The sequence below is a fragment of the Ovis canadensis genome, chromosome 1 (assembly GCF_042477335.2).
Source record: "Ovis canadensis isolate MfBH-ARS-UI-01 breed Bighorn chromosome 1, ARS-UI_OviCan_v2, whole genome shotgun sequence".
Lineage (NCBI taxonomy): Eukaryota > Metazoa > Chordata > Mammalia > Artiodactyla > Bovidae > Ovis > Ovis canadensis.
In genome coordinates this window covers 166171945-166192340 of record NC_091245.1, presented here as the reverse complement: position 1 = coordinate 166192340, position 20396 = coordinate 166171945, and the positions used below count along the sequence as shown (strand labels likewise).

Below are 20396 nucleotides of genomic sequence, written 5' to 3'. Positions count from 1 at the left end.
ACCACATTCTGTCAGACCCCTCCACCATGACCCACCCATCTTGGGTGGCATGGCTTAGTTTCATTGAGTTGGACATGGCTGTGGTCCTAGTGTGATTAGATTGACTAGTTTTCTGTGAGTATGGTTTCAGTGTGTCTGCCCTCTGATGCCCTCTTGCAACACCTACCGTCTTACTTGGGTTTCTCTTACCTTGGACATGGGGTATCTCTACACAGTTGCTCCAGCAAAGCACAGCTGCTGCTCCTTACCTTGGACGAGGGGTATCTCCTCACTGCCGCCTCTCCTGACCTTGAACATGGAATGAACTGAAGCCTCATTAGCAGATAAATGATATAATTTTTGCACTCAAGAAGTATTCCTCACTTTTAGGAAGTAAACATTTTAGTGTGTGTGGTATGACACACACTCAATTATTACTGGATTTTTTTTCTCCTCATTCTCTTCCTTTAAGTATCCTAGATGATAACTGTTTGGAGCAACTGAAGTCATAGGCTTTAGTTCAGAAAGCCACAACAGTGCACAGGTTTTTCTGAGAATAGGATTTGCAAAAGTGGTAATTGTCAGAAATCAATAGCAAATATTCACTCCCAAAAGGATGAGGTCCCATTATGAGTGAGAACTTCTGTGATCAAAGAGGGTTAGTGCAACAAGAGGGTTGGAGATAGAAGTAGAATACGTTTGGATGAGGAGTCACACAGAGGTGGTAGATTCAAGAAAATAGAACTAATGGCATTTTTCATAAGACTATAATAACTTTAAATTTTGTATGGAAACATAAAAGACCCCAAATACTCAAAACAATCTAGAGAAAGATGAACAGAGCTGGAAGAATCATACTCCCTGCCTTCAGACTATACCACAAAGCCACAGTAATCAAAATAGTGTGGAACTGGCACAAAAACAGATAAATAAATCAATGGAACAGGAGAGAAAGCCCAGAAATAAACCCATGTACTTATGATTAATTAATCTATGACAAAGGGGGCAGCAATATACAATGGAGAAAAGATAGTCTCTTCAATAAGTAGTGCTGAGAAAACTAGACAGACACATATAAAAGAATGAAACAAAAGTATTCTCTAACACCATATGCAAAAATTAACTCAAAATGGATTTAAGACCTAACTGTAAGAGCAGATACTATAAAACTCCTTGAGGAATATATAAGCAGAACACTCTTTGACAGAAATTGTAGCAATATTTTTTTTGATCCCTCTCCCAAAGCAAAGGAAACCAAAGAACAAATAAACAAGTGAGACCTAATTAAACTTACAAGCTTTTGCACAGCAAAGGGAACCATCAACAAAATAAAAAGAGTCTACTGAATGGGAGAAAATATTTGCAAATGATATGATTAATAAGGGGTTAATATTCAACATATATAAATAACTCATACAACTCAACATCAAAAAAACAAACAATCCATTTAAAAGATGTACAGAAGAACTGAATACATTTTTTTCAAAGAGGAAATGCAGATGGTCAAAAGGCACATGAAAAGATGCTCAACATTACTAATCAACAAAGAAATGCAAATCAAAACCACAATGTGTTATCACCTCATAGTGGTCAGAATGGTTATCATCAAGAACACAAATAGGAGACTTCCTTGGCAGTCTGTTGGTTAAGATTCCATACTTCCAATTCAGGGGCCTCATGTTCCATCTTTGGTGGGGGAACTAAGGTCCTACATGCCATGAAGTGGAACATAAATAAATATAAAAAGAACAATCCAAAGTCACATTTTAAAAAAAGAACAGAAATAAATGTTAGTGAGGATGTGGAGAAAAGGGAACCCTCCTGAAGTGTTGGTGGGAATGTTAATTGCTGCAGCCACTGTGGAAAGCAGTATGGAGGCTTCCCAAAAAACTAAAAATAGAAATACCACATGGCCCAGCCATTTAATTCCTAGGTAAATTTTGAAAAGAACAGAAACACTAATTCAGAAAGATACATGTACCCCAACATTCATAGCAGCATTAGTTATAATTGCCAAAGTACGGAAGCAACCTATGAATCCATCAACAGATGAATGGATAAAGAAGATGTAATATGTATATACAATAGAATATTGCTTAGCCACAAGAGAATGACATTTTTGTTACAACTGGAGAAGGCTCTATCTAATAGTTAGAGGCCAGGGATGCTCCTAGACACCTTACAATGGGAAGGATTACTCCCTATAACAATGGGTCGTTAGCCTCAAAATACTAACAGTGCTGAGGTCGAGGTCTTCTTTGGTGGCTCAGTGGTAAAGAATCTGCCTGCCAATGCAGGAGACATGGGTTCAATCCCTTTTCCAGGAGGATCCCACATGCCATGGTGCAACTAAGCCCTTGTACTGCATCTATTGATCCTGTGCTCTAGAGCCTGGCACTCAAAACTACTAAGTCCATGTGCTGCAACTACTGAAGCCCGTGTGCCTTAGAGCCTGTGCTCCACAACAAGAGAAAGCACCACAGTGAGAAGCCTGTGCACCACAGCCAGAGAGTAGCCCCCCACTCGCCACAACTAGAGAAAACCTGCTCAGCAATGAGGACCCAGCACAGCCAAAAATAAATAAAATAATAAAAAAAATTAGTCACAGGAATGTAATATATAGAATGGGGAATATCATCAATTAAAAAAAAATAGTACTGAGGTTGAGAAATGCTGTTTAACGTTCAGAACAAAATAATTAGTGCTGAGGATAATGTGGTTTTGTCTTATTCTCAATTTAATATGAATTTCTATCATTCACTAATAAGTATAAAATTAATATAAATTAGTAATTGTAAAAGTGAGAACTTTATTGAAGAGTGCTTTGTACACTAGTATTTCTCCAGTGGTGACAAGTTTGACATGGCAATGATTTTCAAGATGTGTGACTTGTAGAAAAGGTAGGAAAAATCCATGATGTGGTTGACTATTCCCTAGGGGCATACCCTTTCCCATTAGAATTGCTCAAGCATAGCACACTTATATTAATATCAGCTAGGTTACTTTGAATCTGCCCATAGAAGCCCATGCCCTTACATTTTGCTATTGAAACAGTGATATTGTTCACAGTAAAGGTCTTCAGGTTAAAAGCTTCTGATAAGTTTAGTGTATACCTGAATTGGTCTATTCTATCCTAGGTCTATTAATTTCCCCTTCCAGTGTTTGGAAGATTTTTCTTATTTCTGCTTCTAATATTGGTGAAAAAGCTGTTATTAATACATCAGCTCAGTTGCTCAGTTGTGTCCGACTCTTGGCGACCCCATGAATCACAGCATGCCAGGCATCCCTGTCCATCACCAGCTCCCAGAGCTCACTCAAACTCATGTCCATCAAGTCGGTGATGTCATCTGGCCATCTCATCCTCCGTCGTCCCCGTCTCCTCCTGCCCCCAATCCCTCCCAGCATCAGGGTCTTTTCCAGTGAGTCAACTCCTTGCATGAGGTGGCCAAAGTATTGGAGTTTCAGCTTCAGCATCAGTCCTTCCAATGAACACCGAGGACTGATCTCCTTTAGGATGGACTGGTTGGATCTCCTTGCAGTCTAAGGGACTCGCAAGAGTCTTCTCAGCACCACAGTTAAAAAGCATCAACTCTTAAGCGCTCATCTTTCTTCACAGTCCAACTCTCACATCCATACATGACCATTGGAAAAACCATAGTCTTGACTAGACAGACCTTTGTTGACAAAGTAATATCTCTGCTTTTTAATATACTGTCTAGGTTGGTCATAACTTTTCTTCCAAGGAGTAAGTGTCTTTTAATTTCATGGCTGCAATCACCATCTGCAGTGATTTTGGAGCCCCTCCAAAGTTAATACATCAGTTTTCCTTAAATGATGACTTAATGGCAAACTTTTTCATCCTTGATGCTTTAAAATTTCACTATAATAGATTTCTTTCCTCTTGGAACTCTAATTAGATCTTTTGTTGCAACTCCATGTTTTAACTTTTAAAGACCATTTCTTTATTCTTTTGCCAGAGAACTTCTTAGCTTACTTCCAGATCACTTGTTTGATTAGCTGTGTTTATTTGAATATTCAGCCCATTTGTTAACTTCAGTTTTCCCAAGATATATAGTTGGTTCTTTCTCATGATCACTTATCCTTGTTTCAAACAAGATTATTCTAAGATTAAGTGTATTAAGATTCTGGCTTAATTTCAGTGATTTGTTTTCTTACTGTCAGTGCTTCTCTTATGTACCGGCTTTCTACATGTTTAAGCAGTGGCACTATTTATTGAACAAATAACAGAATACATAATCTGAGCAGGCACTGTTTTTAGATACTTTATATAATCCTTAATCCTTTTATTTGGACATGACTAACCAACTAAGCACAACACAGCACAATCCTTTTATTAACTTTATGAACTAAGTAATAGTAATCCCACTTTACAGATGATTAAACTAGATCAATGAGTAAGGCAAATAAACTTATTTGAAGCCACTGAGTTAGTTTTCAAGTCAGGACACAATCCTATAGAGCAGTGGTCTCCAATCTTCTGGTACCAATGACTGGTTTCAAGGAAGGTATTTCTGCCGACCAGGGGTTGGGGATGGTTTCAGGATGACTCAAGTACATTTATTGCACACTTTATTTCTATTATTACATCAACTCCACCTCAGATCATCAGACATTAGATCCCAGAGTTTAGGCACCTGTTACAGACCCCTCCTTTACCGAGGTGCTACTAGCCACCTGAGGCCCTTGGGTGTGATCCGTGATTGCATGCTCATTCTTTGCTCCTGAAAGCAATTCCCCCAGTAGTTGCTGGCTAGCCCACAGAGGAGGGGGTAGGGCCATCCTAACACTGGTCTGTCATGTCTTAGTTACCTGTGTACCCGTTCTCTATGCCTGCCTCCAGCACTGGAAGGGCACCTGGGTTGCAGCTACGTATTCACTGTATATCTTTCAAGTGAAGTCATCTTTTCTAGACCAAGAGCTCTTGTTTAAGTTTAGCTTTGCATTTACTAGAAAACCCTAGTATTTTGTAAACTTAATATATTCAGGGGAGAAAGAAATGGCAACCCACTCCAGTATTCTTGCCTAGAGAATCCTGTGGACAGAGGAGCCTGGTGGGCTGCTGTCCATAGGGTCGCACAGAGTCGGACATGAATGAAGCAACTTAGCAGCAGCAGCAGCAATATATTAAGTTGTGGGGAGGAGAATTAGCAAGACATTAGGTTTTGCTACTTAATTTCATCTGTGTCCACTTGGACTAACTGAGTCTACTAGAACCTGACTCTACATCTGGGTGTTGAGGGAATTTTTTTTTTTTTTTAAATCTAATGCATCCACGGTACCTCAGGAAGCTTTCAAACTCCCATGTATGAACCTAACTTTCTTGTGCTCCAATAGCAATTTTTCTACACATAATCATAATGCAAAACACATTTATTTGCATGTACAACAAGGAGGATTAGGATCTGAGATGAAAAGAAAAGCATACTTCTGTCGAATGGAGATCAGGATTCTTAAGGAGCTGACTTTGGGACCTTCTGGGCAGGAGGACTTGGAGAGTTGCCTGCAGATTCTGTCTCTTGACCTGCTGTTCCAGATGGTCCGGCGACATTTTCAGGCTGTCCTTCACTCTGGGTTGACTTTTCCAAATCCATCTGATAATTAAGCTGGTATTCCAGATAGCTTAAATTCCTGGTCTGTTCATCCAGGAACTTTTTCATGAAGCGTAAGAGCTACAGAAATAAAAACAAGAAAAAACTCATTAAGGACCTTGTCTGCAGCAGGAGACAATCTAATCTGCGACCCAAATTATAGTTCATGGACAAGCAGTTTTAGGAGCTTGTCAGAAATGCAGAATCTCGAATCTCTTCCACTCCTACTAAATCAAAATCTATGTTTTAAGAAGGAACTAGATGATTTACAGGCATAATGAAGTTCAAAGGCATCAATCTCTGACATTCAAGACCTCCAGATGAACACAAACATCCACTTTTTAAAAAAGTTATTTGAGTATAGTTGGTTTACAATGTTATCTTTTCTTAAAATTATTTTAATTGGAGGATAATTACTTTGCAATACTGTGATTGTTTTTGCCATGTATCAACATGAATTGGCCACAGGAATATGTGTGTCTCCCCCCGCCATTCTGAACCCCCCTCTCACCAAACATCCACTTTCAGTGAGTATGAGCATTAAGGCATCTCTTCAAAAGCACAGATTAATTTAATAAGCTACTAGTGTAGTGGTTTTTCACCCTATTTGAATTGTAGGTAAGTGTCAAGTAGGCTCCCAGACCTCATTCCCAAGCACTGAAATTTTAGGGTTCTGGTGTAAGGCTCAGGCATTTGATAGTTTTCAGGGGTCTACAGTGAGTCCAATATGCAGCAAGGCTGATAGCTCTTCTACTAGATCATTTTCTTCAACCTCCAGAGAAACTAAGAAGTTTGGTGAGAAATGTTATCACTGCAATAGAGTGTTCACATTGACCAAAGAACACTTCAGAGAAGTCTATAGAATAGGTCACCATCGACATTCACTTTTGTGGAGGTAGTCTAGGATAGCAATTCTCAAGATGGGTTTATTTAAATATCCAGAGTGCAGATTATCCCTGAAAAGTCTTCTCCATTTTGTGTTGAGTTGCATTCCTCCTTACCAGGGTCCCTGCTCCTCTACTCCTCCACCTCCCAACTACTCTAAGAAATAAGTTCATATACTTCCTTCAGAGGAAATAAACTCATTAGATGATCCATTGCCTTGGGTTCATTTCCTAGAAGCAAGCCATCATCTAGAAGTGAAATGACCTGTTTACTACTTACATTGGTTTCTCTATTCCTAGAAGCTGAGGCCTTCAGGTCTTGAAGGAGCTCGTTTAACTCATTCTCCAACTGCACAGCAGACAGTAGAGCTTGTTTACCAGTTCCCCAGTTATCTAAATCAGGCCTCTGTTGGAGAGAAACAGGGAAGTCACTCTCCTAGCTGAGGCACAGCTTAGTTACACCCTACTTCCTGGGTAGATTTATAGGCCTGCAGAGGCCAGTAGTTTCCATGGTTTGTGGCATGATGGAATCAGTGAAGCCCCTTAAATACTGCTGTCTGGCTTTCAGCAGCAGACCTTCTGACTTAATTGGTACTGAGGAGCAGGGCTTTTCAAAGTTCTCCAGGTGACTTTACTGTTCTGCAAAGCATGGCTACCACTAGGCACAGTTATGTGTGCTCTTCCATTAGCTCTGGAATTCCTTTAGCTTTGGAGAGTAGTTCAGTTCAATTATCACCAGACATTTAGTTGTCTTTGGAGACCTGGAGTTAGAAGAACCCTTCAGAAAAGGAGGGATATTTCCAAATGTAATAGCTTCAACTAAGGTTTAGATTGTTTCTTTAGAGTATATCAAAAAGATTAGGAGTAAATCAATTTTAGATTGTCACTTTCTCTTTCCTGGTTTTAGAACATAAATATGTATGTTTGTGTTAGTCACTCAGTTGTGTCCGACTCTTTGAGACCCCATGGACTGTAGCCCGCCAAGCTCCTGTATCCACTAGATTCTCCAGGCAAGAATACTGGAGTAGGTTGCCAGTCCCTTCTCCAAAGGATCTTCCTGACCCAGGAATTAAATCCAGGTCTTCTACACTGCAGGCAGATTCTTTACCATCTGAGCCACAGGGGAAGCCCTTTGAGAACATAAATGCCTATTCTCTATCATTTGGGTGTGTCCCTATTCATAATGTTTAAGTTGGTAATAGTAATTATTCCTAAGAAAGAGGAAATAAGAGACAAGTGTGTAGCAACAGGGCTTCCCTGGTGGCCCAGCGTTAAAGAATCTGCCTGTAATGCAGGAGACCCAGGTTCAATCCCTGGATTGGGAAGGTCCCCTGGAGGAGAGCATGGCAACCCACTCTTTTACTCTTGCCTAGAGAATCCCATGGACGGAGGAGTCTGGCAGGCTTCAGTCCATAGGGTCGCACAGAGTCGACAGACACAACTGAGGCAACTAAGCGGCAGTGGCAGCATGTAGCAATTAGAATGTACAACTCTACAAATGTAGAGTCTGTTCCAGTGGAAAAAAGGTTTGTTTTATTAAATACATTGAAGAGGCAGCTGTATTAACTACATGAGGATGTATCTGAGTTAAAGAGCTAACATAAGATACAAACCACTCTAGAAGAGAACAGTAGATCTCAAAACTATACAGAGGATTAGAATCATCTGGAGCGCTTGTTAAGCTCTTTAGCTCCTTGGGCCCCACTCTTAGAGAGGGTAACTCAGTTTCTTAGAGTGGGGCCTATGAATTTGCATTTCTAATAAGGTCCCAGGTGACACTGGTGCTGCTGGTCCAGAGGGTCACACTTTGTATCGCTCTTTCAGAAAAGAAAAACTAAGATTTAGTGACTGAAATTTACTCAAAATGATATGAAGAGGTTATAAACAAGATACTTGCTTACCCTCAGTCAGCTGCTATAATCCCATGTAGGAACATGAGTAATGAAACAAGTCAGACAACAACTAATAACTTTGTTATCTAGACCCAGCAAAGGCCCTATAGAGATCACCATAACAAAGCTACATCATCACCTTAATCACCGGAAGACAGATTGTACACTTATATTTTCTTAGATATTTTATGAACTGCTTTGCATGCTCCCTCTTCACATCAGCTTGGTCTTGGAAGAATGTATGAAAAGTAGGTGCTTCTGAATCTTCAATGTAATAACAGGCCTGGAGCAGGGATAAGAATGGGGAGAGACTGCTGGTGAGAGGAGTTGATGTTTAGGACCGGAATCTCATGCAAACACACTGTTATCTCTATGGCTGTCCAAAAGAGGCCTTCTTTGTTCAGTCCAGGGTTCTCAGTTTGCTCTTTGACTTCCAGAAGGCCCCAACTGCCTTCATAAACCCAGGTTACCTCAAAGAGACGCGACTCAGGTTTTAACACACTGGTGCCTAGCATTTGGCCATTAGGCCTCTTTAAAGGTCAGGTTTATGAACCCTATATGCTAGCACTATAACCAGTATTTATGTGGACAACTGGCAGAAGTCCAGCATAAAGTAAGTGACGTTCAAGAGTCAATCTTGGGACGTCTCTGGTGGTCCAGTGGTTAAGAATCCACCCACCAATGCAAAGGAAACTGGTTTGATCCCTAGTCCAGGAAGATCCCACATACTGCAGGGCAACTAAGCCCATATGCCCTGGAGCCTGTACTCTACAATAAGAGAAGTGACTGTAACGAGAAGTCCATGCACTGCAACTACAGTACTTTCTACTCACCATAACTAGAGGAAGCACACACAACAGCAATGAAGACCCAACGCAGCCAGTAAGTAAATAAACTTAAGAAAATGTGTAAAACCATTGAACTCTATGAAAGTCAAACTATTTCATTAACCCTACCATATCAACACTAGCTTCACACTAGCAGATAGATGAAAAATTATTTATAACCGTGTCTGATGCCCACGCCAATTTTGGGACTACTCTGGAAAAGAATTATTCCTCCAACTATTCACCCACAGTTTGCAATCACAGGTCTAAATCACTGGGCCTCAGAGCACCAAAATCCCAGCTGCTAAATTGTTGTTCCCTCTAGTATCAAACAACAAACATGCCTGCAACAAAAATGAGTAAGGCTTTGTGAGATATATTACCCAGACCAGATCTGAAACCTCCCTGACAGTGACTCCAGGACACATACTAACCATAGATAAATAAGCATCACTGACATGCAGCTCGTAAGATGCTATCCGATTAATAGCATCCCTACATTCTTCAGAAAGAAGGCCCTTTGCCTGGGATGCCATCTCAACGTTAGGAAAAACCAGGCATAAAAAGTGCTGCCCGCCAAAGTAAGAGACTTCTTAAATACTAACAGGCTTAAATATATATATAGCCAGCCCACTTCTATTCAGCTGGAAACAAGATGAAATGCTATTCAGCTGAGATTACAGCTACTGACCTACCAATGCGGATGTTGTTTTGCATGAAAGAACCAATCTGATAGAGGAAAAGGTGGGGAAAAAAGTGAATTCTCCTAACTATCCCAGCCAGTGTTTTGTATTTGCCCTCATGTTCTCTGACTGATTTGAGGAGGCTGATTTAAACACTTCCTGAATGGGGAAGCAGTAATAGAATAGACTCATTACCTTTAATTGTTTCCTTTTTTTCAAAAAGTACTTATGGCATATGATGCTAGGTCCTATGGAGAATCTAAGAAAACTGACTAAAATACACTTTTTGCCTATAAGGGACATATTCCCTTCTCACAAAGCCTCAACATATACAATCTTAAAGCAGGATATGATGGGACTTCTGACTTGTCAGAGCTCCCCAGTGGTAAAGAATCTGCTTGCCAACTCAGGAGACACAAGAGACGCGGGTTCGATCCCTAGGTCAGGAAGATCCCCTGGAGGAGGAAATGGCAACCCATTCCAGCATTCTTGCTGGGAAAATTCCATGGACAGAGAACCTGGTGAGCTACAGTCCACAGGGTTGCAAAGAGTCAGACACAACTGAACACACACAAGCTTCTGAATTCTTAAAGGCATATTTATAGGAGGGAATTACAGCGGGTTACATTGATAAACTGGCATTTGAAATTGGCCTTGGAGTGTGGGTAAGAATGTAGAGAAATAGAACTGGAAGAGGGTGTTTCACCTGGAGAAAGGGCACAGACAGGCTGTAGGGTCCAGATATAAGGCTGGTTTCTCCAAGCTACAGTAAGACCCTTCCATGTGGGAACCTTTTGGTTCTTTCTCCATTAGGAAATGATAGCTGCTGAGTCAATATTTGTTACCAAAAAAATTATTTTACATGTGTAGTGGTATAAGATCTCCCATAGTGTGGTGGATTCTTAGTTTGAGCCCAAGCCACATCTGGTTACACTGAAATAGAAGGGACAGGACATCAAAAGGCTCTCTCGGTGAGGCAGTGAGGATCGAGGGGCTCCTGAAGGAGAGTGCATCCTAAGAGAAGGGGCCACGCAGCCTACGTTTGGCCCAGTCATAAAGACAAGTTCTTCAGAGAGAAGAAATCATTATAAAAGGGCTATTATTTGCTACTTTTGTTTTCTGACCCAACACTGCTCTTATTGTAGCCTCAGAGCATGTCTTGAGTAGGTGTTCCTCAGACCGTCACTTGTATATGAATCACCTGGGACTCTTCTTAAAAGGCAGATTCTGATATACAGGACCTAAGAGTCTGCATTTCTAACAATTCTGCCCAATGATGCTGGCCCATGGATCACATTTTGAGTAGAAATTGTCCCAAGACATGGGACACAAATAGTCTGCTGGGGAACCTCCAAGGGGACATTCCGTGTTTCCTTTTGTTTAAAAAAAAAAAATCTATATTAAAAGTTTATTTTTAATTGACTGATGATTGCTTTATAATATTGGTTTGGTTTCTGTCATACATCAATGTAAATACGTCTGAGTTGAGGCACTGGGATCTTCATTGTGATGCTCAGGGCTTAGTCATCCTGCAGCATGTGGGATCTTAGTTCCCTGACCTGGCACCGAACCCATGTTCCCTGCTTTGGAAGGCAGATTATCAACCACCAGGGAAGTGCAGTCTATGCTTCTGCACACACCGCAGCACTGCTTTGGCATTTCCAGGACGTCTGTGGCAGCATCCTGGGGAAGGCAGTGTCACTAGAAAACTCAGCAACATCTAGCCCATGATGGCTAGAGCTGAGAAGAGGAAAGAAAAAAGGAGGTGACTAGACAGGTAACTGGTTTTACTTATAGCACAAGTGAAACATTATCTGAAATCCCAGAAAAATTTGGGGGACCTTTTCGTGACATTACGGTCCTATGTGAGAAGTGAAGACAGTTCCGTTCAGCTCAGTTGCACAGTCCAACTCTTTGTGACCTCATGGACTGCAGCACGCCAGGCCTCCCTGTCCATCACCAATTCCTGGAGCTTACTCAAACTCACATCCATTGAGTCAGTGATGCTATCCAACCATCTCATCCTCTGTTGTCCCCTTCTCCTCCCTTCAATCTTTCCCAGCATCAGGGTCTTTTCAAAACAGTCAGTTCTTCAAATCAGGTGGCCAAGTATTGGAGTTTAAGCTTCAGCATCAGTCCTTGCAATGAATATTCAGGACTGATTTCCTTTAGGATGGACTGGTTGGATCTCCTTGCTGTCCAAGGGACTCTCAAAAGTCTTCCCCAACACCACAGTTCAAAAGCATCAATTCTTCAGCACTCAGCTCTCTTTATAGTCCAACTCTCACATCCATACATGACTACTGGAATAACCATAGCTTTGACTAGACAGAACATTTTTGGCAAAGTGATGTCTCTGCTTTATAACATGCTATCTAGGTTGGTCATAGCTTTTCTTCTAAGGAGCAAGTGTTTTTTTTCATTTCATGGCTGTAGTCACCATCTGCAAGTGATTTGGGAGCCCCCTAAAATAAAGTCTCTCACTATTCCCACTGTTTCCCCATCTATTTGCTGCGAAGTGATAGGACCAGATGCCATGATCTTAGTTTTCTGAATGTTTTAAGCCACCTTTTTCACCCCCCTCTTTCACTTTCATCAAGAGGCTCTTTAGTTCTTCACTTTCTGCCATAAGGGTGGTAACATATGCATATCTGATGTTATTGATATTTCTTCCAACAAGCTTGATTCCAGCTTGTGCTTCATCCAGCCCAGCATTTCTCACGATGTACTCTGCATGTATGTTAAATAAGCAGGGTGACAATATACAGCCTTGACATACTCCTTTCCCTATTTGGAATTCAGTCTATTGTTCCATGTCCAGTTCTAACTGTTGCTTCCTGACCTGCATACAAATTTCTCAGGAGGCAGGTAAGGTGGTCTGGTATTCCCATCTCTTTCAGAATTTTCCACAATTTGTTGTGATCCACACAGTCAAGGATTTGGCATAGTCAATAAAGCAGAAGTAGATGTTTTTTTGGAACTCTCTTGCTTTTTCAATGATCCAACGAATGTTGGCGATTTGACCTCTGATTCCTCTGCCTTTTCTAAATCCAGCTTGAACATCTGGAAGTTCAGAGTTCACATACTGTTGAAGCCTGGCTTGGAGAATTTTGAGCATTACTTTGCTAGTGTGTGAGACGAGTGCAATTGTGTGGTAGTTCAAGCTTTCTTTGGCATTGCCATTCTTTGAGACTGGAATGAAAACTGACATTTTCCAGTCCTGTGGCCACTGCTGAGTTTTCCAAATTTGCTGGCATATTGAGTGCAGCACTTTCACAGCATCATCTTTCAGGATTTGAAATAGCTCAACTGGAATTTCATAACCTCCACTAGCTTTGTTCACAGTGATGCTTCCTAAGTCACTTGACTTCACATTCCAGGATGTCTGGCTCTAGGTGAGTGATCACACCATCCTGGTTATCTGGGTCATAAAGATCTTTTTGATACAGTTCTTCTGTGTATTCTTGCCACCTCTTCTTAATATCTTCTACTACTGTTAGGTCCATACCATTTCTGTCCTTTGTTATGCCCATCTTTGCATGAAATGGTTCCCTTGTATCTCGGACTTTCTTGAAGAGATCTCTTGTCTTTCCCATTCTATCATTTTCCCCTATTTCTTTGCACTGATCACTGAGGAAGGCTTTCTTATCTCTCCTTGCTATGCTTTGGAATTCTGCATTCAAATGGGTATATCTTTCCTTTTCTCCTTTGCTTTTTGCTTCCCTTCTTTTCACAGCTATTTGTAAGGCCTCCTCAGACAGCCCTTTTCCTTTTTTGCATTTCTTTTTCTTGGGGATGGTCCTGATCCCTGCCTCCTGTACAATGTCATGAACCTCTGTTCATGACAAGTGCCAACAAAATCTGGATTATTACTGTTAATATGACTCCATCTACAAGTTGTAAATCTGGAAGATAATGGTTTTACCTAGTGGGAGATGATAATGAGAGTTTGAATATTTCAGGATAATCTAGAAGATATTTTTATGTAAATATTCCATGATTCTACCTTTCCATCTGGGCCAAAAACACATAACTGCACACATGTGAAGAAAATGTTCCTATTCCTGTGGATTAAATATTATTAAGAAATATTGTTCTCTCAATCCTAAACTCCCAATTATCCCTCACTGCACCTCATTTCCCCTCTGGTAACCATATGTTTGTTTTCTAAGTCTGTGAGCCTATTTCTGTTTTGTAAATACAAGTTCATTTGTATTATTTTGTTTAAATTCTGCATAAAAGTGGTATCATATGATATTTGTCTTTCTCTGACTTACTTCGCTTAGTATGATAATCTCTTAGAGTCTATCCTGCTACTGCTGCTAAGTCACTTCAGTCATGTCCAACTCTGTGTGACCCCATAGATGACAGCCCACCAGGCTCCCCCGTCCCTGGGATTCTCCAGGCAAGAACACTGGAGTGGGTTGCCATTTCCTTCTCCAATGCATGAAAGTGAAAAGTGAAAGTGAAGTCTCTCAGTTGTGCCCGACTTTTAGCGACCCCATGGACTACAGCCTACCAGGCTCCTCCGTCCATGAGATTTTCCATGCAAGAGTACCACGTTGCTGCAAACAGCATTATTTATGTATATCTATATATCTATATATATCTATATATATATGATGGACTATTACTCAGCTGTTAAAAAGAATGTGGTGTGGGGTCTTTATACATATACGTTGTGTATATATATATATATATATATGTGGTGTATATATATATACACACACCGCATCTTATTTATCCATTATTCTATTGATGAACATTTAGGTTGCTTACATGTATTGGTTGTTGTAAACAGCGCTGCAACAAACAGTGGTGTGACACACTACTATATTTAAAATAGACAACCAACAAGGACCCACTATACAGGGAACTCCACTAAATATTCTGTAATAACCTAAATGGGAAAAGATATTGAAGAAAGAATAAATACATGTATAGCTGGTAAAGAATCTGCCTGCAAAGCAGGAGACCATGGTTTGATTCCTGGGTCAGGAAGATCCACTAGAGAAGGGATAGGCTACCCACTCCAATATTCTTGGGCTTCTTTGGTGCCTCAGCTGGTAAAGAATCTGCCTACAATGCAGGAGAACTAGATTCGATCCCTGGGTTAGGAAGATCCCTGGAGAAGGGAAAGGCTACCCTTTCCAGTATTCTGGCCTAGAGAATTCCATGGACTATATAGTCCATGGTGTCATAAAGAGTCAGATATGACTGAGTGATTTTCACTATCATATATGTACATATAACTGAACCACTTTGCTGTACACTTGAAAAGAACACAACATTGTTAATCAACTATACTCCAATATAAAATAAAAATAAATAAATAAAATATGACACAAACAAACTTATCTATAAACAGAAGCAGACTCACAGGACATAGAGAACAGATTCGTGATTGCCAAAAAGGAGGAGGGCTGGGAAGGAATGCATTGGGAGTTTGGGATAAACAAATGCAAACTATTATATACCTGTATAACTGAATTGGAGAAGGCAATGGCACCTCACTCCAGTACTCTTGCCTGGAAAGTCCCATGGATGGAGGATCCTGGTGGGCTGCAGTCCATGGGGTTGCTAGGAGTCGGACACGACTGAGTGACTTCACTTTCACTTTTCACTTTAATGCATTGGAGAAGGAAATGGCAACCCACTCCAGTGTTCTTGCCTGGAGAATACCAGGGACGGGGGAGCCTGGTGGGCTGCCGTCTATGGGGTCGAACAGAGTCAGACACGACTGAAGTGACTTAGCAGCAGCAGCAGCATAACTGAATTATTTGCTCTATATCAGAAACTAACACAACACTGTAAGTTAGCCATACTTCAATAAGACAAATTAAAATTTTAAAATGAACTGTTGCTATCCAATCACTTAAAAACAACCTCATCAATGTATAGAAAAAACAAGAGGGAAATAACACATCATAAAAAACAACTGAGTTAGTGTAGTGGCTTTATAAGTAATTTTTTTCCAGATTTTTTCAACTTTTATAATTATGTATATATATATTTCATTTTAAAAAAGGAAGCTAACAGATACCTTTCTGGAGAATTAGCACAATGTATTTTCCTAATTGGGCTTCCTAGGTGGCGCTAGTGGTGAAGAACCCACCTGCCAACGCAGGAGACATTAGAGGTGAATGTTCAGTCTGGGTCAGGAAGATCCCCTGGAGTAGGAAATGGTAACCCATTCCAGGATTTCTTGCCTGGAAAATTCCATGGACAGAGGAGTTGCAAAGAGTCAGACATGACTGAAGTGACTTAGCGCACACATTCATTTTCCTAATTGAAGCTCCATATATGTATTTATGAATATATTTTTTCTAGTTAAAAAAGTAACGCATTATCATTACTAAGAAGTATTCCAAAATTACAGAAATACATAATGTAGAATGTGAAAGCCCAGGGGTAACACTGAAATTCCAATACCTATTTTAAAAGCTAATTTGATCCATAATACCACTATTAAATTTTGTTAATCTAATGAACTGACTTCTGAATTATTGGATACAATCAGACTGATACAGGCACCCTTTCCTCTGGGATCTATTGAAAACAAAAATAGTTTTTAAAAAATTGCACAATGCCTCTCAAAAATGTTTTGACCTAATCTAGACTTTCTGTCCTAATCTTATCAACTCTCTAATGATTCAGGAAAAAACAAGCAATGCTCTTCTGAATTTAATTAAAACTAATAAATCCTTATCTTTAAACATAAAATATCTTTAGTAGAGCATCTATTATTCTCTAGATTCTGTTCTTTGTGCACGTTTCCCTTATTAGTTTATAAGCTTCATGAGGAAGCTTAGTCATCTTTGTATATCTCTTTGTAGAGCTCATAGTATGGTGCCTTGTCCATAGAAAGCACTCGGTAAATTACACTGAGCAGTTTCAAAGTAAAAAGGAAACTAAAAATTTAAAGTTATTTGTTGTCGAGGAAGAAACAGTAGCAAGGGCCAAATGAGTACTTTGCATTTTGGAAAAGCAGGTTAAAAGTTCCCCCAAATTATGGGGGAGGGTGAAAGCAGGGAATTCCTTGAGTCTTTAAAATGAGTCTTAGGGACTTGCCTGGTGGTCTAGTAGCTAAGACTTCATGCTTCCAATGAAGTTTCGATCCCTGGTCAGGGAAATAGATTCCACAAGCCACAACTAAAAAAGATTCTGTGTGGCTCAATGAAGATTGAAGAACCCACATGCTGCAGCTAAGATGAGATAAATAAATTAAAATAAATATTGAAGAATGAGCCTTAAAAAGAAAAGACCACACTTAATGTGGTCCTGGTACTGAGTGGGTCCTTAAACATTTTTATTAATGAAAGAGTGAGAAGTAATTTATCAAGATAGCTCAATAGTAAACTTTAAAAGTTCAGATGTCACAAGTGATTCTGATGAAAAAAGACATCTCCAGAAATCTGTGTGCCTGCACATATGTCCTGTAGCCTCTACTTCTGGCTTTAGAATGGCTATCTTATTTTCCAGAACATGTTTTCTGACTTTCACAGTCTGGGTTTGGTATCCCCACCTTTGTGCTCCTTGGTTATATTCATTCTTTCCACATCTTTGTGACTTCTTGCTTATCTGTATGAATTCTCTACTAGTTCATGAGCTCTTTGAAGGTGCTTGCTGGGTCATGACTTGGTATTACCATCATCTAGCGTAGACCTGGACGTTGCAGGTCGTCAATAGATATTCATCCACTAAAAGTGAATACGTAAATGGTCAAACACTGGGAGGGCAAAAACAGAAACATGGAAGACAAATATACGGGGGAATGGAATGTAAAAGAAATATCAGGCAATATAAACTTTCATATGTATTCATATGTTTCAAGCTAATAGCAACAAAGATCTGAGGCAAGAAGTACATGGCAGGGTTAGGAGATGGAGATGTTTTTAGCCAAAAAGAACAAAGTAGAGAAATTCCCTGGTGGTCCAGTGGTTAAAAATCTGCCCGCCAGTTCCGGGGACATGGCTTTGATGCCTGGTGCAAGAAGATTCCACATGCCTCAGGACAACTAAGGTGGTGCACCGCAACTACTGAGGCCTGTGTGCCTGGAGCCCATGCTCTGAAACGAGAGAAGCCACCGCAGTGAGAAGTCCAAGCTCCGCACTAGAGAGTAGCCCCCAGCTGCCAAAACCAGAGAAAGTCTGCGCACGACAATGAGGACCCAGAACAGCCAAAAACAAATACCATTAAATGAAAAACAGAGAACAAAGTAGAGAGAAAGAGACACACTAATGGGACAAAAATTGAAGTTAGACAAAGACAGAGAGAAAGCAGAATAACTGAAGTGGCATATAAAAGAGAAACATGTAGATAAACCCAATCTCAAATATTAATAGAGAAATATGAATAGTAGGGAAGTAGGAAGCAGTGTGTGTGTGTGTGTGTGTGTGTGTGTTAGTCACTCAGTTGTGTCCAACTCTTTGTGACTCCATAGACTATAGCCCACCAGACTCCTCTGTCCATGGGATTCTCCAGGCAAGAATACTGAAGTCAATTGCCATTCCTTTCTCTGGGGGATCTTCCCGACCCAGGGATCAAACCCAAGTCTCCTGTATTGCAGGCAGATTTTATTTACTGTCTGAGCCACCCAAGAAGACTGAAGGAAGTCCAGATAGAGTAGTAGGGAATAAGGGTACCTAGATAATTTAAATCTAGGTAGAACATGTCCAGGTCTAGATGGACTTTATTCTTTGGTTGGCATAATGACTTCTGTAAGAGACTATAGAAGTACTTTGGTAATGTTTAAAGAATATTGGAGAGGAATGCCAGAATACAACTAAAGACTTCTATATCTTGGTGGAAAAGATGTAGAAATATGTACCAGATGATAATACACGTAGTTACACTAGAAGGCATCTGAAAATCAAAGGTAGCCATTTATTGGATTGGGAACACCTTAGCACAAGGCTCCAGTGACATGTTACAAGGTGTTACAGTCTACTTTATCTTTTTTATTTATATTTCTTAAGTCAATAATTTGAATGAATAGAGTTTTATTGTTCATTGTTGCTGTTCAGTTGCTCAGTCTTGTCTGACTCTTTGCAACCCCATGGACTGTAGCACACCAGGCTTCCCTGTCCTTTGCTGTCTTCCAGAGTTTGCTCAAATTCACGTCCGTTGAGTCAGTTACGCTATCTAGCCATTTCGTCCTCTGCCACATCTTTCTCCTGTTGCCTTTGATCTTTCCCAGCATCAGGGTCTTTTCCAGTGAGTTGGTTCTTCCCATCAGGTGGCCAAAGTATTGGAGCTTCAGCTTCAGCATCAGTCCTTTCAATGAATGTTCAGGGTTGATTTTCTTTAGGATTCATTGATTTAATCTCCTTTCAATCCAAGGGACTCTCAAGAGTCCTCTCCAGCACTGCAATTCCAAAGCATCAGTTCTTTGGTGCTCTGTACATGACAGTGGAAAAACCATCGCTTTGACTAGATAGACCTTTGTTAGCAAAGTGATGTCTCTGCTTTTTAACATGTTGCCTAGGTTTGTCATAGCTTTCCTTTCAAGGAACAAGTATCTTTTAATTACATGGCTGCAGTCACTGTCTGCAGTGAATTTTGAGTTCAAGAAAGTAAAATCTGTCACTGCTTCTAGTTTTCCCCTTTTTATTTGCCGTGAAGTGATAGGACTGGATGCCGTGACCTTAGTTTTTAAAAATGTTTTTTATGACTGAATAAAACACTGTGTATGAACTTCTAGGGAAAATAGAAATCATGTATTTTAATAGGCTCAAGGAAATAATAATAAGCAGGGATTATGATTTGATATGAAAATGGATATGTACATAAATATAGTTCATAGAAAGTAAAATGTACAAAGAGTAGTAATATATTATTATTTTAGGCTGCGTAGTTTCTTTGGAGACATTGCACCAAAACCTTGGGAGTTTGGGATGGACATGTACACACTGCTATATTTAAAATGGATAACCAACAAGGACCTGCTGTATAGCACAGGGAACTCTACTCAATATTTTGTAACAACCTGAATGGGAAAAGAATTTGAAAAAGAATATATACATATATATGTATAAGTTAATCACTTTACTATATACTTGAAACTAACATGACATTGTTGGTTTACACCAATATAAAAATAATAATAATAAAGTCATTGTAACAGTCACTTCCATAGCTTCAATTGACTAATGTTGATTTATGGTTCATTTAAATGCCCATTTCATTAAAAAAGAAAGAATACTACTTTTCAATATTTCCCTTGACCACCAAAAACATCATCCAACAGAAGAAAAACTGTGATCGCTCAGAAGAGACTTTATTGTACAAAATTATACCGTAATCATTTTTTCTTAAAATGGGAGCATATTGTTACATGAACTTTTCTACACTGGTTTTAAACACACACACACACACATCATCACCACCAGCAGCAACAGAAATTTTCCAAGCAATGATCTGTAGTCTGGACAATTCTTGGTTAACATCTTAAAGTTGTGTGCTAGAACTCCTGAACTGCTGGAGGGAGAATGTTTGGTATTTAGCGTGAAAGTCTTGGCTG

General features: G+C 39.9%; 1 protein-coding gene and 1 long non-coding RNA gene across 2 annotated transcripts in view; both read right to left on the bottom strand.

Annotated features, from left to right (window-relative positions):
- The window catches only part of LOC138418855 (uncharacterized), a 32461-nt gene extending 16472 nt beyond the window's left edge, over nt 1–15989 (bottom strand). The window contains exon 1 of the long non-coding RNA XR_011248749.1: nt 15918–15989. This is a non-coding gene — a long non-coding RNA (uncharacterized lncRNA). The remainder of the gene's footprint in view (nt 1–15917) is intronic.
- LOC138429304 (soma ferritin-like) lies at nt 5353–9727 on the bottom strand. Its single transcript, XM_069570665.1, has 4 exons — nt 9650–9727; nt 8504–8647; nt 6753–6878; nt 5353–5669 (listed from the first exon to the last, which is right to left on the bottom strand). The coding sequence occupies exons 1-4, from the start codon at nt 9725–9727 to the stop codon at nt 5451–5453; spliced, it is 567 nt and encodes a 188-aa protein (XP_069426766.1). The 3' UTR covers nt 5353–5450.
- Nucleotides 15990–20396: the final 4407 nt, after the last annotated feature.

Bases quoted from the DNA above. Each gene is read 5' to 3' on its own strand.
- LOC138429304 (XM_069570665.1), bottom strand. From the start codon at position 9,727: ATGGCATCCCAGGCAAAGGGCCTTCTTTCTGAAGAATGTAGGGATGCT. The intron at 8,648-9,649 runs GTCAGTGATGCT...TCCCTGCTCCAG, and splicing joins TAGCATCTTACGAGCTGCAT to GCCTGTTATTACATTGAAGA. The intron at 5,670-6,752 runs GTAAGTAGTAAA...TTATTTCTGTAG, and splicing joins CTAGGAATAGAGAAACCAAT to CTCTTACGCTTCATGAAAAA.